At 50.3% G+C, this 14,155-nt stretch overlaps 1 protein-coding gene across 4 annotated transcripts in view; it reads right to left on the reverse strand.

Annotated features, from left to right (window-relative positions):
• The window catches only part of PKNOX2 (PBX/knotted 1 homeobox 2), a 392,364-nt gene that overhangs the window by 9,615 nt on the left and 368,594 nt on the right, over nt 1-14,155 (reverse strand). For all 4 annotated transcript variants that reach the window (XM_073657345.1, XM_073657347.1, XM_073657344.1 and 1 more), the window contains 2 exons: nt 9,319-9,448; nt 7,152-7,249 (listed from right to left, as the gene is read on the reverse strand). In XM_073657345.1, coding sequence (XP_073513446.1) covers nt 7,152-7,249; nt 9,319-9,448 — 228 coding nt within the window. The remainder of the gene's footprint in view (nt 1-7,151; nt 7,250-9,318; nt 9,449-14,155) is intronic.

Below are 14,155 nucleotides of genomic sequence, written 5' to 3' on the forward strand. Positions count from 1 at the left end.
TCAGCTCAGTCAGCACGTTATCCCCTTTCACACCAACAGGAGAGAACTTTTTTTTTTTTTTTTACTCCTTTACATTTTAATTTCCATGAAAAGTTGAGAAACGTTGGAAATATTTTTATAAATGGTTTCGTTTCAATTTTGAAGGTTTTGTCCCCACAATGAAAGCGATTTTGTTTCTCTATTAATTTACTAAGTTCTGCTAGTTGCCATTGAAAACCAATAAAAGTTTAGCTCCGCCCCGTTGTCAGACACCAGATCTCGTGGCTGAGATCTATAGTAACCTTAGACAAAAAAAAAAGGAAAATAAAACTCCATTTAAGTCTGTGGTCCCTAATTGCTGCAAAACTACAACTCCCAGCATGGCTTGACGGCTGACTGCTGCTGTCAGGATGTGTCAGGAGTTGTAGTTTTGCAGCAGTCGCAGGTCGGCGATCACTGATATAAGAACAGAGCGACATTTACAACGTTCCTCAACATCTGATGTTGTAACAGTAAATTGCTCTTAAAAATTGGAGTTTTTCTTCCCAGAGGTTTTCCCGGCTTATAGTAATGATTTATCCTTAGGACAGGTCATCACTATCAGAATGGAGGCCCCCGCCACTCCAGTCATCAGCGCCGCCACTCCAGTCATCAGCGCCATATATTGGATACTGGCCGTTCTCAGTACTGCAGCTCCTACTGAAGTCAATGGAAATCTCAGCTGCAGTACCGAGAACGGACACTACACGGTGTATGGCGCTGTGCTGGTCCAGATCTGCACTCCGTGTATTCGGCTGATGCCGGAGCTGAAAGCCGCTGATCGGTGGGGGGCTGGGTCTTGGACACCCACTAATCTGTGTTTGATGACCTATCCAGGTTATAACAACCCAGGAACCCCCCCACCTCCCCTCCCCTGACAGGGTGACATGAACCAGGGTGGACGGAGGTGACGTATAGGTCACTGGGTGAACCAGGACGAGATCCGTCAGCTGGAGGATTGTGCATCTGCCCCCTATTTTGCTGAATTTTAGGGTCTAAGATTGGGGTGTAGTCAGAACCCCCTGTCCTGTGCCCGGATGGAGAGACGTAGTGGTGCGGCGATTCTTCACTTACTAGAGAATTTCTTTCTTCCTCCCCGGGAGCATTGCCAATAAGACTCCATTAGTCCACCTGGCTTTCTACAACCTTTTCTGGTAGTATAGACAAGTGACGGCCGCCAGTGATTGGCTGCAGTGGTCACATACAGTACAAGAGGGAAGTATAAGCCAGGAGACATTTGCAGTGGTACCAGAGGATCAGTGGGTAAGAAGCCTCCAGTTCTTGCTCTGGCCTTATCCATAGACAAAGATGGCCGTCAGAGACCTGATGAAGTTCAGGTTCACATTTATCATTACGGTCTAATTCTTACAGTGTCGGAGCGGATTGGTAGAGGCCTGCCAGTGATGTTTATTCTTGGGGCCCCATGTTCAGCTACATGCAAAAATAACCTGACCCTAGTACACAAATTAACTTTTTCTTCTATGTAATATTAATTTGACTAGCGCGTTTAATGAATGATTAGATGAAACCTTTTTCTACAAATTGTGAATCCAGTGTAACCGCACTGCTCATTAGCGCTCCTTCACAGGGGTGGCCTACAGGAGAATTCTCCGCTTTACCTGTGGGCCAGTCCGAGCCTGCACAATGCAAACATAGACAAGAAGCTCCTAAAAAGCTCCAGATTTATCACAGTGGATCGTGCGGGTTGATAAATTTGGCATATTATATGGCGACTAGTCTCCGTTTACTCCTCCTATTATTTGGCTCTCCATGTGTTGGACCAATAATTCACGCTTCTTTACAGCGAGGAATCGTCCTTCGTCTTACAAATCATTACGAGGGTCAAACACTTCAGAAAAGTGACGCCGGCAAAGAAAAAGTTTTTTGGCGTAAAGTTATTCTGGCGCTTAGACCTATAACGTGCCGATACGGTGAGAACGCGGTGAGTGTCCAGTAAATACTTTTATCTGTAGAAATATCAGAAAACTTGGGGTGAAATCGAACCTTCCTGACCCCATCTTTTCTTATGTGGGGTCTCGTGGCCCCCAGTGGTTGATCCTGCAGTGACGGACCACCACGAGTAATGAGAGGACACTGTAGCTACACATGGTCCTCGTGGCGGCGTTCTGCGCGCTATCGGGAGCGCATTGATGGCGTTCGTGCAGCCGTTGCAGGTTTTCGGCTCTCGGCAGCTTTTCCGTGCCGCCTCGTGGGACCGTCTGTCCTGGATGCCGATGGTTTTGTCGCCGCTCTCAGACTCTATCTTCTAAGCTGCTCTTTCTTCTCAGGAAGTCAGGCTTAAAAAGGCAGCACGCGTTGTCATGACGACCACTTTCCGATCACCCCCAGCTCACAATAGCATCCTGGTTTCCTTGACGACAGTGGACGGGAAGTGAGGAAGGCTGGTCCGTGTGATCACATATATGTGAATGAGATGTGCGGGTCACAACAGCAATGGCTCCTTCACATCCAGGAGAAAACCCGCAATCTGCTGATGCCCTCATAACAGGTTATACAATCCTCCTGTGATCGCACTACAACTCCCAGCATTTCCTAACACTATGGGCACCACATATCACAGGCCCTATACCACTCTATAGGCAGTTACAACAGCTAGGACCACTATGGAGGGAGCAGAATTACTGACCACAGCCGCTGTGGGGTCCGACCGCTCGTCCTATGGAAGAAGGAAGAGGATAAAAAGCGAACGACACAAAAATGCGCTACAATCCGGGCATAATGTGTGCCATAAAGAGCGCCACTAATAGGCGGTGTAACTAAGGTCCCCACACATCAGAGAGCTGCCATGTCTCCTGACTCCTCCATACACAGGAACTCTTAGCCAGCCACCACTAGGGGGAGCGCTCTCTATACAGAGATACATAAGAATCTGTCTGCAGCCACCACTAGGGGGAGCTCCCTGTATACAGAGATACATGATAAGAATCTGTCTGCAGCCACCACTAGGGGGAGCTCCCTGTATACAGAGATACATGATCCTGTCTGCAACCACCACTAGAGGAAGCTCCCTGTATACAGAGATACATGATAAGATTCTGTCTGCAGCCACCACTAGGGGGAGCTCCCTGTATACAGAGATACATGCTAAGATTCTGTCAGCAGTTACCACTAGGGGGAGCTCCCTGTATACAGAGATACATGATAAGATTCTGTCTGCAGTCACCACTAGGGGGAGCTCCCTGTATACAGAGATACATGATAAGATCCTGTCTGCAGCCACCACTAGGGGGAGCTCCCTGTATACAGAGATACATGATAAGATCCTGTCTGCAGCCTCCACTAGGGGGAGCTCCCTGTATGCAGAGATACATGATAAGATCCTGTCTGCAGCCACCACTAGGGGGAGCTCCCTGTATGCAGAGATACAGGATAAGATCCTGTCTGCAGCCTCCACTAGGGGGAGCTCCCTGTATGCAGAGATACAGGATAAGATCCTGTCTGCAGCCTCCACTAGGGGGAGCTCCCTGTATACAGTTTCTCATTGACTACATCTCTATTACACTGCTTTTCGCTGTAGTCACTTTTGAAGCTTCTGAAGTCTTCGTTGTTGTCGGTTTGTTCTGGATATTGCACTTCCATAGTCTTTGCTGCTGTGCAGTAACCGCTCCGTTACGTTGCCTGTGATCGTACGGTCAGAGATATATTGCGTCTCTTCATGGTGATGGATTTTAGACCCCGTCTGGTGCAGTCACACATTTTATGAATGTCTGGATGACACAGCCTGTGATTTCATTGCTCGGCACTTCGACACTGTCCACGGCGTCTTCTGTACGGCGCGGTTGTCAGTGACTTCGGGAGACTTTGCAGACAAGATGGTGAATACGGAGCTTTTCTGGAAATCACGTTGATTTCGCTGCAGACCGGCCGAATCTGCGTGAATGTTAGAGGATTTTTGACATGTTCTCTTCTACAGCTAAATCATCGCCAGCGTCGGCTTTGGGGCATCTCGCTACGTGTTCGGTCTTTTTGTAATTGGATACAAATTAAATTCCTTGGAAGCGTGGTTAATTTCCTGCAGCTTAGCAAACAGAATCTGGAAGGTGAAAATTAAAATATGCATTGCAAACATTAATGACGCAGCGCGATAACTCTGCATATGAACATGCCCTTCAGCGGATCATCTCAGAGGGATCTCCCCCCACCCCCGACCTCATGTAAGAAAACATCATTTAACTTTGCTGCCATCAGGACTCAGGGATCCGGTCAGACTCATGAGAGGTTCCCTCTTGGGAGATCCAGCTGGCACAGAGTCTTTAGGGGCAAAGCATACTGGGAAAAAGTATGCAAAATAGCTCTCCGTCACCTGTGTCATGTCTGAGAGCACTTTTCATCTGCAGGACATTTACCATGATCCTGCTATGTAATAAATGGCACGTGGCGTGATGAAGGCCGAGGAGACGTGTCTGCACCGTCCTCAGCGGGTGTCAGCTGATTGTAAGGGTCGGCATCGAAGAAGGCTGTGAGCCCAGATGTTTAACCCCTCAGATGCTGTGGCCAATAACGTCCGCAGCATCTAAACCGTTACTCGGTGCGTCCCCTATTGCGGGTCCAGCAGCGCGAACGCGTTCTGCGTCTGCCCATTACATAATACGCTGATCTACAGGCGCGTGAACTGAGAAATTAAATTGTCAAGTATTAGAAAAATACAAATAATCAGCATCGCCGCACCCTCCCCCCAAATCCATAATAGAAAACAAACTCAGAATTAAAAAAAAAAAAATTCTTAAAAAAACCCAACAGCAGAACTATTCTGCTCACCTTCCCCACCACATCCCAAAAAAATGGAGTAAAAAAATTATCAGTAACTCCCAGAATAGTTACAAAGAAAACTCCACCTCGTCCCACAAAAAAAAATGTCCACGTGACGACATCGAGCAACATGAAAAAACGACAATCTGAACAACACAAATAGCAGAAAAACCAAAAACACAAAGGCGGAATTATGTTTTTTTTTTTTTTACTTGTCTCCCAATAAAAACTAAAACAATGTTCAATACAATCCCCCCCCAAAATGGGGTCACGTACCGCCATGTAAATTATAAAGGTGCGGGTCTCGAAATGCAGCGATGAATTAAAACAAATCAGCATCGTACGTATGATCGCGGCATCTCCGTCTGTCCCATAGAAGCAAATGGAGACAGTGAGGTGTCTAGGACCCCGAGTTTTCAGGATCAGGGGGGTCCCGGCATCATACGTTCATCATCAGGGTTAAATAATCGGACATCATATATTCACATGTAAATCGTCGTGGCGCTATAATAATAATCATCATATAGGGCAGATCCAAAATACCTAACGTTACGGCCGTCCCTGGATCTGTTTCTGATATGCTGAAGCCCCTTGTCGGTAGCATTGATCAGTGGGGTCCGAATTGTGAGACCGCCACCAATTGTGCAATATGATGGACAGATGTTCAGCTCATCCTTGAACGCGTTTTTATTACTTTAGCCCTAACCCGCACCTGAGAGTTTGGGCCCCCAAAAAATTTGGCCCCTGGGGCCACCACCCCTGGGTTCCCTTCCATGCCACTCACTGATGATGATAACCATCCCGATCTGATAGAGGGACAGAACTTCGATGATAACCATCCCGACCTGATAGAGGGACAGAACTTCGATGATAACTATCCCGACCTGATAGAGGGACAGAACTTCGATGATAACTATCCCGACCTGATAGAGGGACAGAACTTCGATGATAACCATCCCGACCTGATAGAGGGACAGAACTTCGATGATAACCATCCCGACCTGATAGAGGGACAGAACTTCGATGATAACTATCCCGACCTGATAGAGGGACAGAACTTCGATGATAACCATCCCGACCTGATGCTTCTCATTAAGTCTCTAGACGTCGGTGTTTCCGTCCTCTGTAGGTAGCAGGACGACCTCTGTCTTACACCCCGCGATCCTCTGAGGACGTTGACACAAGTTGACTTTCCTTCATTGCTTCTCCCAGAGAACAATGAAAACTTTTTTTTTTTTTTTTTTTATGAAAATGTGATTTATTTGAAGAAAAACTTTTGTCTCCGGAGTCGCACTTTGCAGTCCGGCAGTTTCATTTATGAATGGATTTCATCAGCCCATCAAGCGCAGTTATGGACATAAACAAAGCCGGCATTGCAGACATTTTTATAGCTCTTCATCCATCATTCAATTTCTTGCAGAGGTGAAACACAGGCCGCCAATTCTAAGAGTCTTCCTCCACCAAAGAGCAGCTGCAAACAAGCTCCTGGCTCTTTACCGAGTGCCTGGGGACGGCCCCGAGACTCGGCGAGCATTTTACTTGGGGTCTCTGTGGACCTTGGATGTTCCCATCATCATTGTGAATTGTTTGACAATTTTTGTGACAGGCGCGGGGATGGAAATAAGATCTACAGGAGCACCAGGAAATCGCACACGGCTAACCCGCCACAACGTCGCCTTAAAGGGAGATTCCACTATTTAATTTCATTGCCACACGCGTTGCAGCCGATCCTGCAGTACGAGGCGACGCCGATCGCGTCTCTTTACACGGCAGAAAGGGGCAATAAATATCATGTACTAAAGGCACGATTAAATGGAGGGGAAAGGGGGCATCTGCCTAGAGGTGTTAGCTTCCTATCTTCCTCCAGTGTTGCCCAAACTTTCAGCCACAAGATTTTATAGGAACCTCAGGCAAAATACCAATTTATATATGTAAGGCTACGGACACGGCTGGATAACCCCTTTAAGCAGCTTGTCTAATGGTCCGAATTCAAAATATAATGCAGCATAATGCAAGCAGGTGACATACGCATCTACTGATAAAGATTACATGCCGTGTAGTCATGAGTCTGCATTGGAGCTGTGTACACAAAACAGTAGGAGATGTTTTTTTTTTTTAAATTTAAAATGCAATGCATTAATTCAAAGTGTTTGCAAAAGTGCAATTACATATAAATATCAATGCTTGCTTCTTAGGATCAATATCTTTCCACCTTTTTGGTGCAGCTTTTGTTTAATGCACCCAAAGGCACGGCAAAATATGTGACGTGGGGAAAATCCAAACATCATCCTCGTCCCATCCAACAGTCACAAGATGTCACAGTTCATCACTCATTAGACATAGGACACTTTTTTTTTATTTACCTGTGCATTTTGGATCTGGATGGCTCCTTGTGGTATAGCTTGTGTTACTACTTGTCCCTGGGATGTTACCATTGCAACTGGTTGGTAAAGTGCGCCTCCTGCGAAGCACAGGAGATCAGAGGTTAAGAGCGGTGACACGCGAGATACTCTTACATGTCTGTAACGTTCAGTCCTGCAGCGTTTATCGTCATATATTACAGACTATATACAGTACACATTATCGGTGGTTACGCCCCCGCGGAGTCGGCTGCCGACGTATCGTGTCTCTCCTGATGGGACATTGTCAGGAAGTCTATAAACCATCAGTAAATACAATGTACAGAGAGGTAACAGTCAGGATTTGTTGAATATTTTCAGGTTTTCCACCTAAATATAAAAGTCAGATCTGATTATAGAGGGACGGGCACAGTGGGACTTTTGCCAGGGACGGGCACAGTCGGACTTCAGCCAGGGACGGGCACAGTCGGACTTTAGCCAGGGACGGGCACAGTCGGGACTACAGCCAGGAACGGGCACAGTCGGGACTACAGCCAGGGACGGGCACAGTCGGGACTTCAGCCAGGGACGGGCACAGTCGGGACTTCAGCCAGGGACGGGCACAGTGGGACTTCAGCCAGGGACGGGCACAGTCTGACTTCAGCCAGGGACGGGCACAGTCTGACTTCAGCCAGGGACGGGCACAGTCGGGACTACAGCCAGGGACGGGCACAGTCGGGACTTCAGCCAGGGATGGGCACAGTGGGACTTCAGCCAGGGACGGGCACAGTCGGGACTACAGCCAGGGACGGGCACAGTCGGGACTACAGCCAGGGACGGGCACAGTGGGACTTCAGCCAGGGACAGGCACAGTCGGACATCAGCCAGGGACGGGCACAGTCGGACTTCAGCCAGGGATGGGCACAGTGGGACTTCTGCTAGGGACGGGCACAGTCGGACTTCTACCAGGGACGGGCACAGTCGGACTTCTGCAAGGGAGCTCGTCTCCGAAGCACAATGACTGTCCGGCCGGTTCACGTCTGACAGTCGGCTCTCGTCTCATAACACCGGTTTATGCATTTATAAAGTAACTCAACTTTTTATATAAACAATTCAATACATAAATGCCCCAAAGTGCAATAGTGAATAATTCCCAAAGAGAAGAGGTTTAAAGTCTTGTATACAATCCATATTCCATGTTCTCACAGCAGCACATTTGCGGGATCATTGACAATGTGGCCGGTTATCGCCTGTAGGACCCATCTCCGGGATGTGTCACGTTATCGGTTTTACCGCGACGCATTTACTAATCGTGACCTACAATCAAGCAGTCATTTCCGGCTGCAGAAATTAAAATCGAGAAACACAGCACCGATAGGACATTGCAAAGAACGGAACGAAGCGTGGCGGGTTCACACGTCGGAGATGTAATGGCTTCTGCCTTTATGTAAGCAAAGCCTGGGCTCAGAGGGGTTAAACTATTTTGAGGAGGGATCCCAGATCTTTCCCTCATGAATAATACATCCACATCATGAGAGATTTGTAGTATTATACCCGGAACCCTCCTCGCCTCCGAGAGCATTGCAATAAAGAAAATAAAAATAATAATATCCTGACGCGACACAAAGCAACAAAACCGCAAAAAAAGTCACCGCAGACCGGACGGGGCAGGCACTGAACACGAAGGGCAGAAAACTTTATATACCATGGAAAATATAACAGGGGCGACACTATCCACCACCGCCATTACTCTGTACCCCGCGGGTTGTCAGACCCCGACGCGAGGGATTTATATGTCCTGCAGACCTGACTATACAAACGCCACAATACAGGACGAGGGACCCCACATAAAGAGGACGTCTCCACGCTCCGGACATGTTTAGCACTTGCATTCTCCATTAACTGGAACTGTATTGTGCTGGTCCTCTGTTATTACTCCTGGAAACGTGTGTCAGCTCACTCCCTACACAATCCGGTCAGTGCTGCGACCCCCCATATGATAAGAATGAACAGAAACACAAGGTAATCATTGTATTCATTAATTTACAGGAGTAATAATAGAGGAACGGCACATCGGGAGACCCGACCCACCCTCTTTAATTATGGCCACCCCAGTTATCCGCGAAGGCCATAATTAAGTGATTTTTCTTTTTTTTCGGGTACGAGACATTTCAGTTTGACATTTTCCCACCTGATACAACCTGCGAGGAGTTGACGGTGGTCATGGAGAGGCTGCTCTGGAGGGCGGAGGACGGCACCACGATTCCTTGCGGGTTGCTGGATAAGCCGGACAATGAGCTGGGGGAGTTCTGTAACAGATCCTGAAACGGCAAAAAAGCACAAATATTCACCTGTATGAAATCTGCAGCATGGACAGAGTCCCCTTTATACCGTCCATCGCCCCCTTTATACAGTCTACCGCCCCCTTTATATCGTCCACCGCCCATAACTTATGATAGAAACTCCAGCCGCAAACACTCGCAGCCTGCGCTCAATTACAAAAGTTTTTACTGTCTTTTGGAAATGTTTCAGAACTCGAGGCGCTTGTGAGATGGGTAAAACAGACACCTCGGTAAAGTTTTCGGCTTTCAGGTGGAGTTCTCCTTTAGGAGCCAATGCATGGTCTGATGCAGCCACGATAAGAGGGGGGCTTAATGCTAAAGATCAAAACACCCCCAAATCCTCACCCTTTTCCAAGATTCAAGAGGGTTCACATATATGAAATGCCAACACAATGCGCCAAAACTGAACGCGCGGCCGTCCGTCTGTGTAACTCTGCCGCTGCCCAGAATCTCATCGAGTTCAGAAAGAAAGTGTCTGTCCAGGAAGGTCGTAATCCCACAGCGAGCGCGGCAGGACGCCAGGGAGGGCGAGAGAGGACCTGGCACCTTCTCTACTATGGTCAAGCTGTTGGTCTCCAGGTCACCAAACTATCGGTCACCTCCATCTGTTCCACAACTCCGCATCCAGTCCTTGTGGGTAATTACATTATTTTAACCCTTAAGGTACCTATAACTTTACTGAGCTTCCAGCCGAACACTCGTTCAGCCGAGCCGACAGCTATTACTTCTGACCCTCCTAAGAGGAGCACACGGAGCTCAGTGAGCATGTATGCCGTCCCCCCTCTATATTTGAGCTCCCCCGGCTGTCCCCCCTCTACAGCTGCGCTCTAACGGCCATCCCCCTCTACAGCTGAGCTCCGCCGGCCGTCCCCCCTCTACAGTTGAGCTCTGATGACCGTCCCCTCTCTATAGCTGAGCTCCGCCGGCTGTCCCCTCTCTACAGCTGAGCTCCGCCTTCCGTCCCCCCTCTACAGCTGAGCTCCGCCGGCCATCCCCCTCTACAGCTAAGCTCCGCCGGCCGTCCCCTCTCTACAGCTGAGCTCCGCTGGCCATCGCCCTCTACTGGGGAGGCTTGGTGGCCGCCCCCCTCTCCTGGCGAGCCCTGGCGGCCGTCCCCCTCTCCTGGCGAGCCCCGGCGGCCGTCCCTCTCTACAGCTGAGCTCCGCCGGCCGTCCCCCTCTTCTGGGGAGACTTGGCGGCCATCCCCCTATCCTGGTGAGCCCCATAGGCCGTCCCCCCTCTACAGCTGAGCTCCGCCGGCTGTCCCCCCTCTACAGCTGAGCTCCGCCGGCTGTCCCCCCTCTACAGCTGAGCTCCGCCGGCCATCCCCCCTCTACAGCTGAGCTCCGCTGGCCGTCCCCCTCTACAGCTGAGCTCCGCCGGCCGTCCCCCTCTACAGCTGAGCTCCGCCGGCCATCCCCCCTCTACAGCTGAGCTCCGCCGGCCGTCCCCCTCTCCTGGCGAGCCCCGGCGGCCGTCCCCCTATCCTGCCGAGCCCCAGCGGCCGTCCCCCTCTCCTGGTGAGCCCTGGCGGCCGCCCCCCTCTCCTGGCGAGCCCCGGCGGCCGTCCCCCTCTCCTGGCGAGCCCCGGCAGCAGTCCTCTCCTGGCGAGCCCCGGCGGCCGTCCCCCTCTCCTGGCGAGCCCCGGCGGCCGTCCCCCCCTCCTGGCGAGCCCCGGCGGCCGCCTCCCTCTCCTGGCGAGCCCCGGCAGCCGTCCCCCTCTCCTGGCGAGCCCCGGCGGCCGTCCTCCTCTCCTGGCGAGCCCCGGCGGCCGTCCCCCTCTCCTGGCGAGCCCCGGCGGCCGTCCCCCTCTCCTGGCGAGCCCCGGCGGCCGTTCCCCCCTCCTGGCGAGCCCCGGCGGCCGTCCCCCCTCTCCTGGCGAGCCCCGGCGGCCGTCCCCCTCTCCTGGCGAGCCCCGGCGGCCGTCCCCCTCTCCTGGCGAGCCCCGGCGGCCGTCCCCCTCTCCTGGCGAGCCCCGGCGGCCGTCCCCCTCTCCTGGCGAGCCCCGGCGGCCGTTCCCCCCTCCTGGCGAGCCCCGGCGGCCGTCCCCCCTCTCCTGGCGAGCCCCGGCGGCCGTCCCCCTCTCCTGGCGAGCCCCGGCGGCCGTCCCCCTCTCCTGGCGAGCCCCGGCGGCCGTCCCCCTCTCCTGGCGAGCCCCGGCGGCCGTCCCCCTCTCCTGGCGAGCCCCGGCGGCCGTCCCCCCTCTCCTGGTGAGCCCCGGCGGTCTCCTCCTATAAATAAAGCCTGAATTGGATGATTGCGGAGATGGTCTCTACTCTGAGCCACCGGCCGTTGATTGTGATTGTTCTGCAGATTTCTTCTCCGTCAGGATCGGGGGCTTTTGTGACACGTGAAATCCTTATTATGTTTCCTGACCGATGCATTCTAATTAGATCAACATTTAAAAATATATATATATATTCACAACAGCCACAGGACAGCTTTACATCTCATTAACTTCTTACTTCCTATTTTCAGCAAAATTACTGATAAAAATGTGCATCTCCATTTTCCCGAGCTCGCAGTCTCAGCGTCTCATATCTAACATCTCTCTTGTCGCCCTGGATGCGAGCTGTTGCTATGACAACCCGCAATAATAGAAGCTAATAAATTACAAACGAGATGCTCGTTGAGCAATTATTGTCGTCCTTTATGCAAGTTTCTTGCTAATTTCGCTCATAAGGGAAACTGCAATAAGCAAAGGAAAGGATAAGGAGTCTATTTCCAGAAGATATTAGCAAACAAGAGAAGAAAAAAAAACAACACTTTCTCTCTACTTCTAAAAATCAGTCATTTAAGTGACTTTGTTATTCCTGGATGTCTAATTTAGATTTTTCACGCCTTTATTTATTGGGAATTTTTTTTTTTTTTTAGGCCATTCCAGAAATAAAAGTAAAAAAAAATTTCAAGAAATTTTGCTTGGAATATTCTGTCTCTTAATGTGGAAACGCATCAAATATTCCAGATATCATCGTCTCCCATCTCGGCGGCCGCCAGCACATGCAATATTTAAATATTCTCTCCAGCTCATAAAATACATAAAACAAAAGCTGTTGGAAGTGTGACAGCTGGATGAAGAGCTGCGAATGATGGGAGTGCGAGCGGCTGCATTCATTATCCCGCCGCGTGGAGGCATCAGACGATGGTCAGCGCCGCAGAAACGCACATGAAAGGCGAGCGGCATCTCCTGTGCACCGCCAGACGTTCTGCAAAGTAAAGCTCTGCTTATGTATTACTGCATGCTACCTACAGCACTTATCCAATATATACCTATTAGATATGTCACATTCCCCGCAGCTGCTTTACCCGCTGTGATCAACAGCTGCAAGAGACACAGAAGCAGAAACGGTGCTGCAAAATGATAAGGAATTAATCTAACGGCCTAACATGTGCAAACTAAGCTTACTGCAATAATAAAACTGTATGCAGGTAGCTCCCCCTAGTGGTGGCTGCAGACAGGATCATGTATCTCTGTATACAGGGAGCTCCCCCTAGTGGAGGCTGCAGACAGGATCTTATTATGTATCTCTGTATACAGGGAGCTCCCCCTAGTGGAGGCTGCAGACAGGATCTTATCATGTATCTCTGTGTAACGGGAGCGCCCTCTAGTGGTGGCTGCAGACAGAACCTTATCATGTATCTCTGTATACAGGGAGCTCCCCCTAGTGGAGGCTGCAGACAGGATCTTATCATGCATCTCTGTATACAGGAAGCTCCCCCTAGTGGTGGCTGCAGACAGGATCTTATCATGTATCTCTGTATACATGGAGCTCCCCCTAGTGGTGGCTGCAGACAGGATCTTATCATGTATCTCTGTATACAGGGAGCTCCCCCTAGTGGAGGCTGCAGACAGGATCTTATCATGTATCTCTGTATACAGGGAGCTCCCCTTAGTGGAGGCTGCAGACAGGATCTTATCATCTATCTCTGTATACAGGGAGCTCCCCCTAGTGGTGGCTGCAGACAGAATCTTATCATGTATCTCTGTATACAGGGAGCTCCCCCTAGTGGTGGCTGCAGACAGAATCTTATCATGTATCTCTGTATACATGGAGTTCTCCCTAGTGGAGGCTGCAGACAGGATCTTATCATGTATCTCTGTATACAGGGAGCTCCCCCTAGTGGTGGCGGCAGACAGGATCTTATCATGTATCTCTGTATACAGGTTGCTCCCCCTAGTGGTGGCTGCAGACAGAATTGTGTCATGTATCTCTGTATACAGGGAGCTCCCCCTAGTGGTGGCTGCAGACAGGATCTTATCATGTATCTCTGTATATAGGGAGCTCCCCATAGTGGAGTATGCAGACACGATCTTATCATGTATCTCTGTATACAAGGAGTTCCCCCTAGTGGTGGCTGAAGACAGGATCTTATTATGTATCTCTGTATACAGGGAGCTCCCCCTAGTGGTGGCTGCAGACAGAATCTTATGGGGGAGTGTGTCTATTGGGATGTGCTGACTCTCCCCTCACAGCCGGTGTTAAAAAATAATAAGCGAAAGGTCGAGGCTGTTAAATTTCAACTCCATGAGATAAGCGGTGGCCAGAGGTGTCCGCCAATGGCCTCTTCCCCTCTCCTCATTGAGAGCACGTGCAGAGTCGGCCGCGTGCAGCATGCATGTGTATGTCGGGACAGTAATAGCCATCGGTCAGTCTCCCGGCACAGGGACGCCAGACACAAATCTCG

This window comes from Phyllobates terribilis, unplaced genomic scaffold (genome assembly GCF_046119375.1).
Source record: "Phyllobates terribilis strain yellow unplaced genomic scaffold, ASM4611937v1 Scaffold_12__6_contigs__length_324123572, whole genome shotgun sequence".
NCBI lineage: Eukaryota > Metazoa > Chordata > Amphibia > Anura > Dendrobatidae > Phyllobates > Phyllobates terribilis.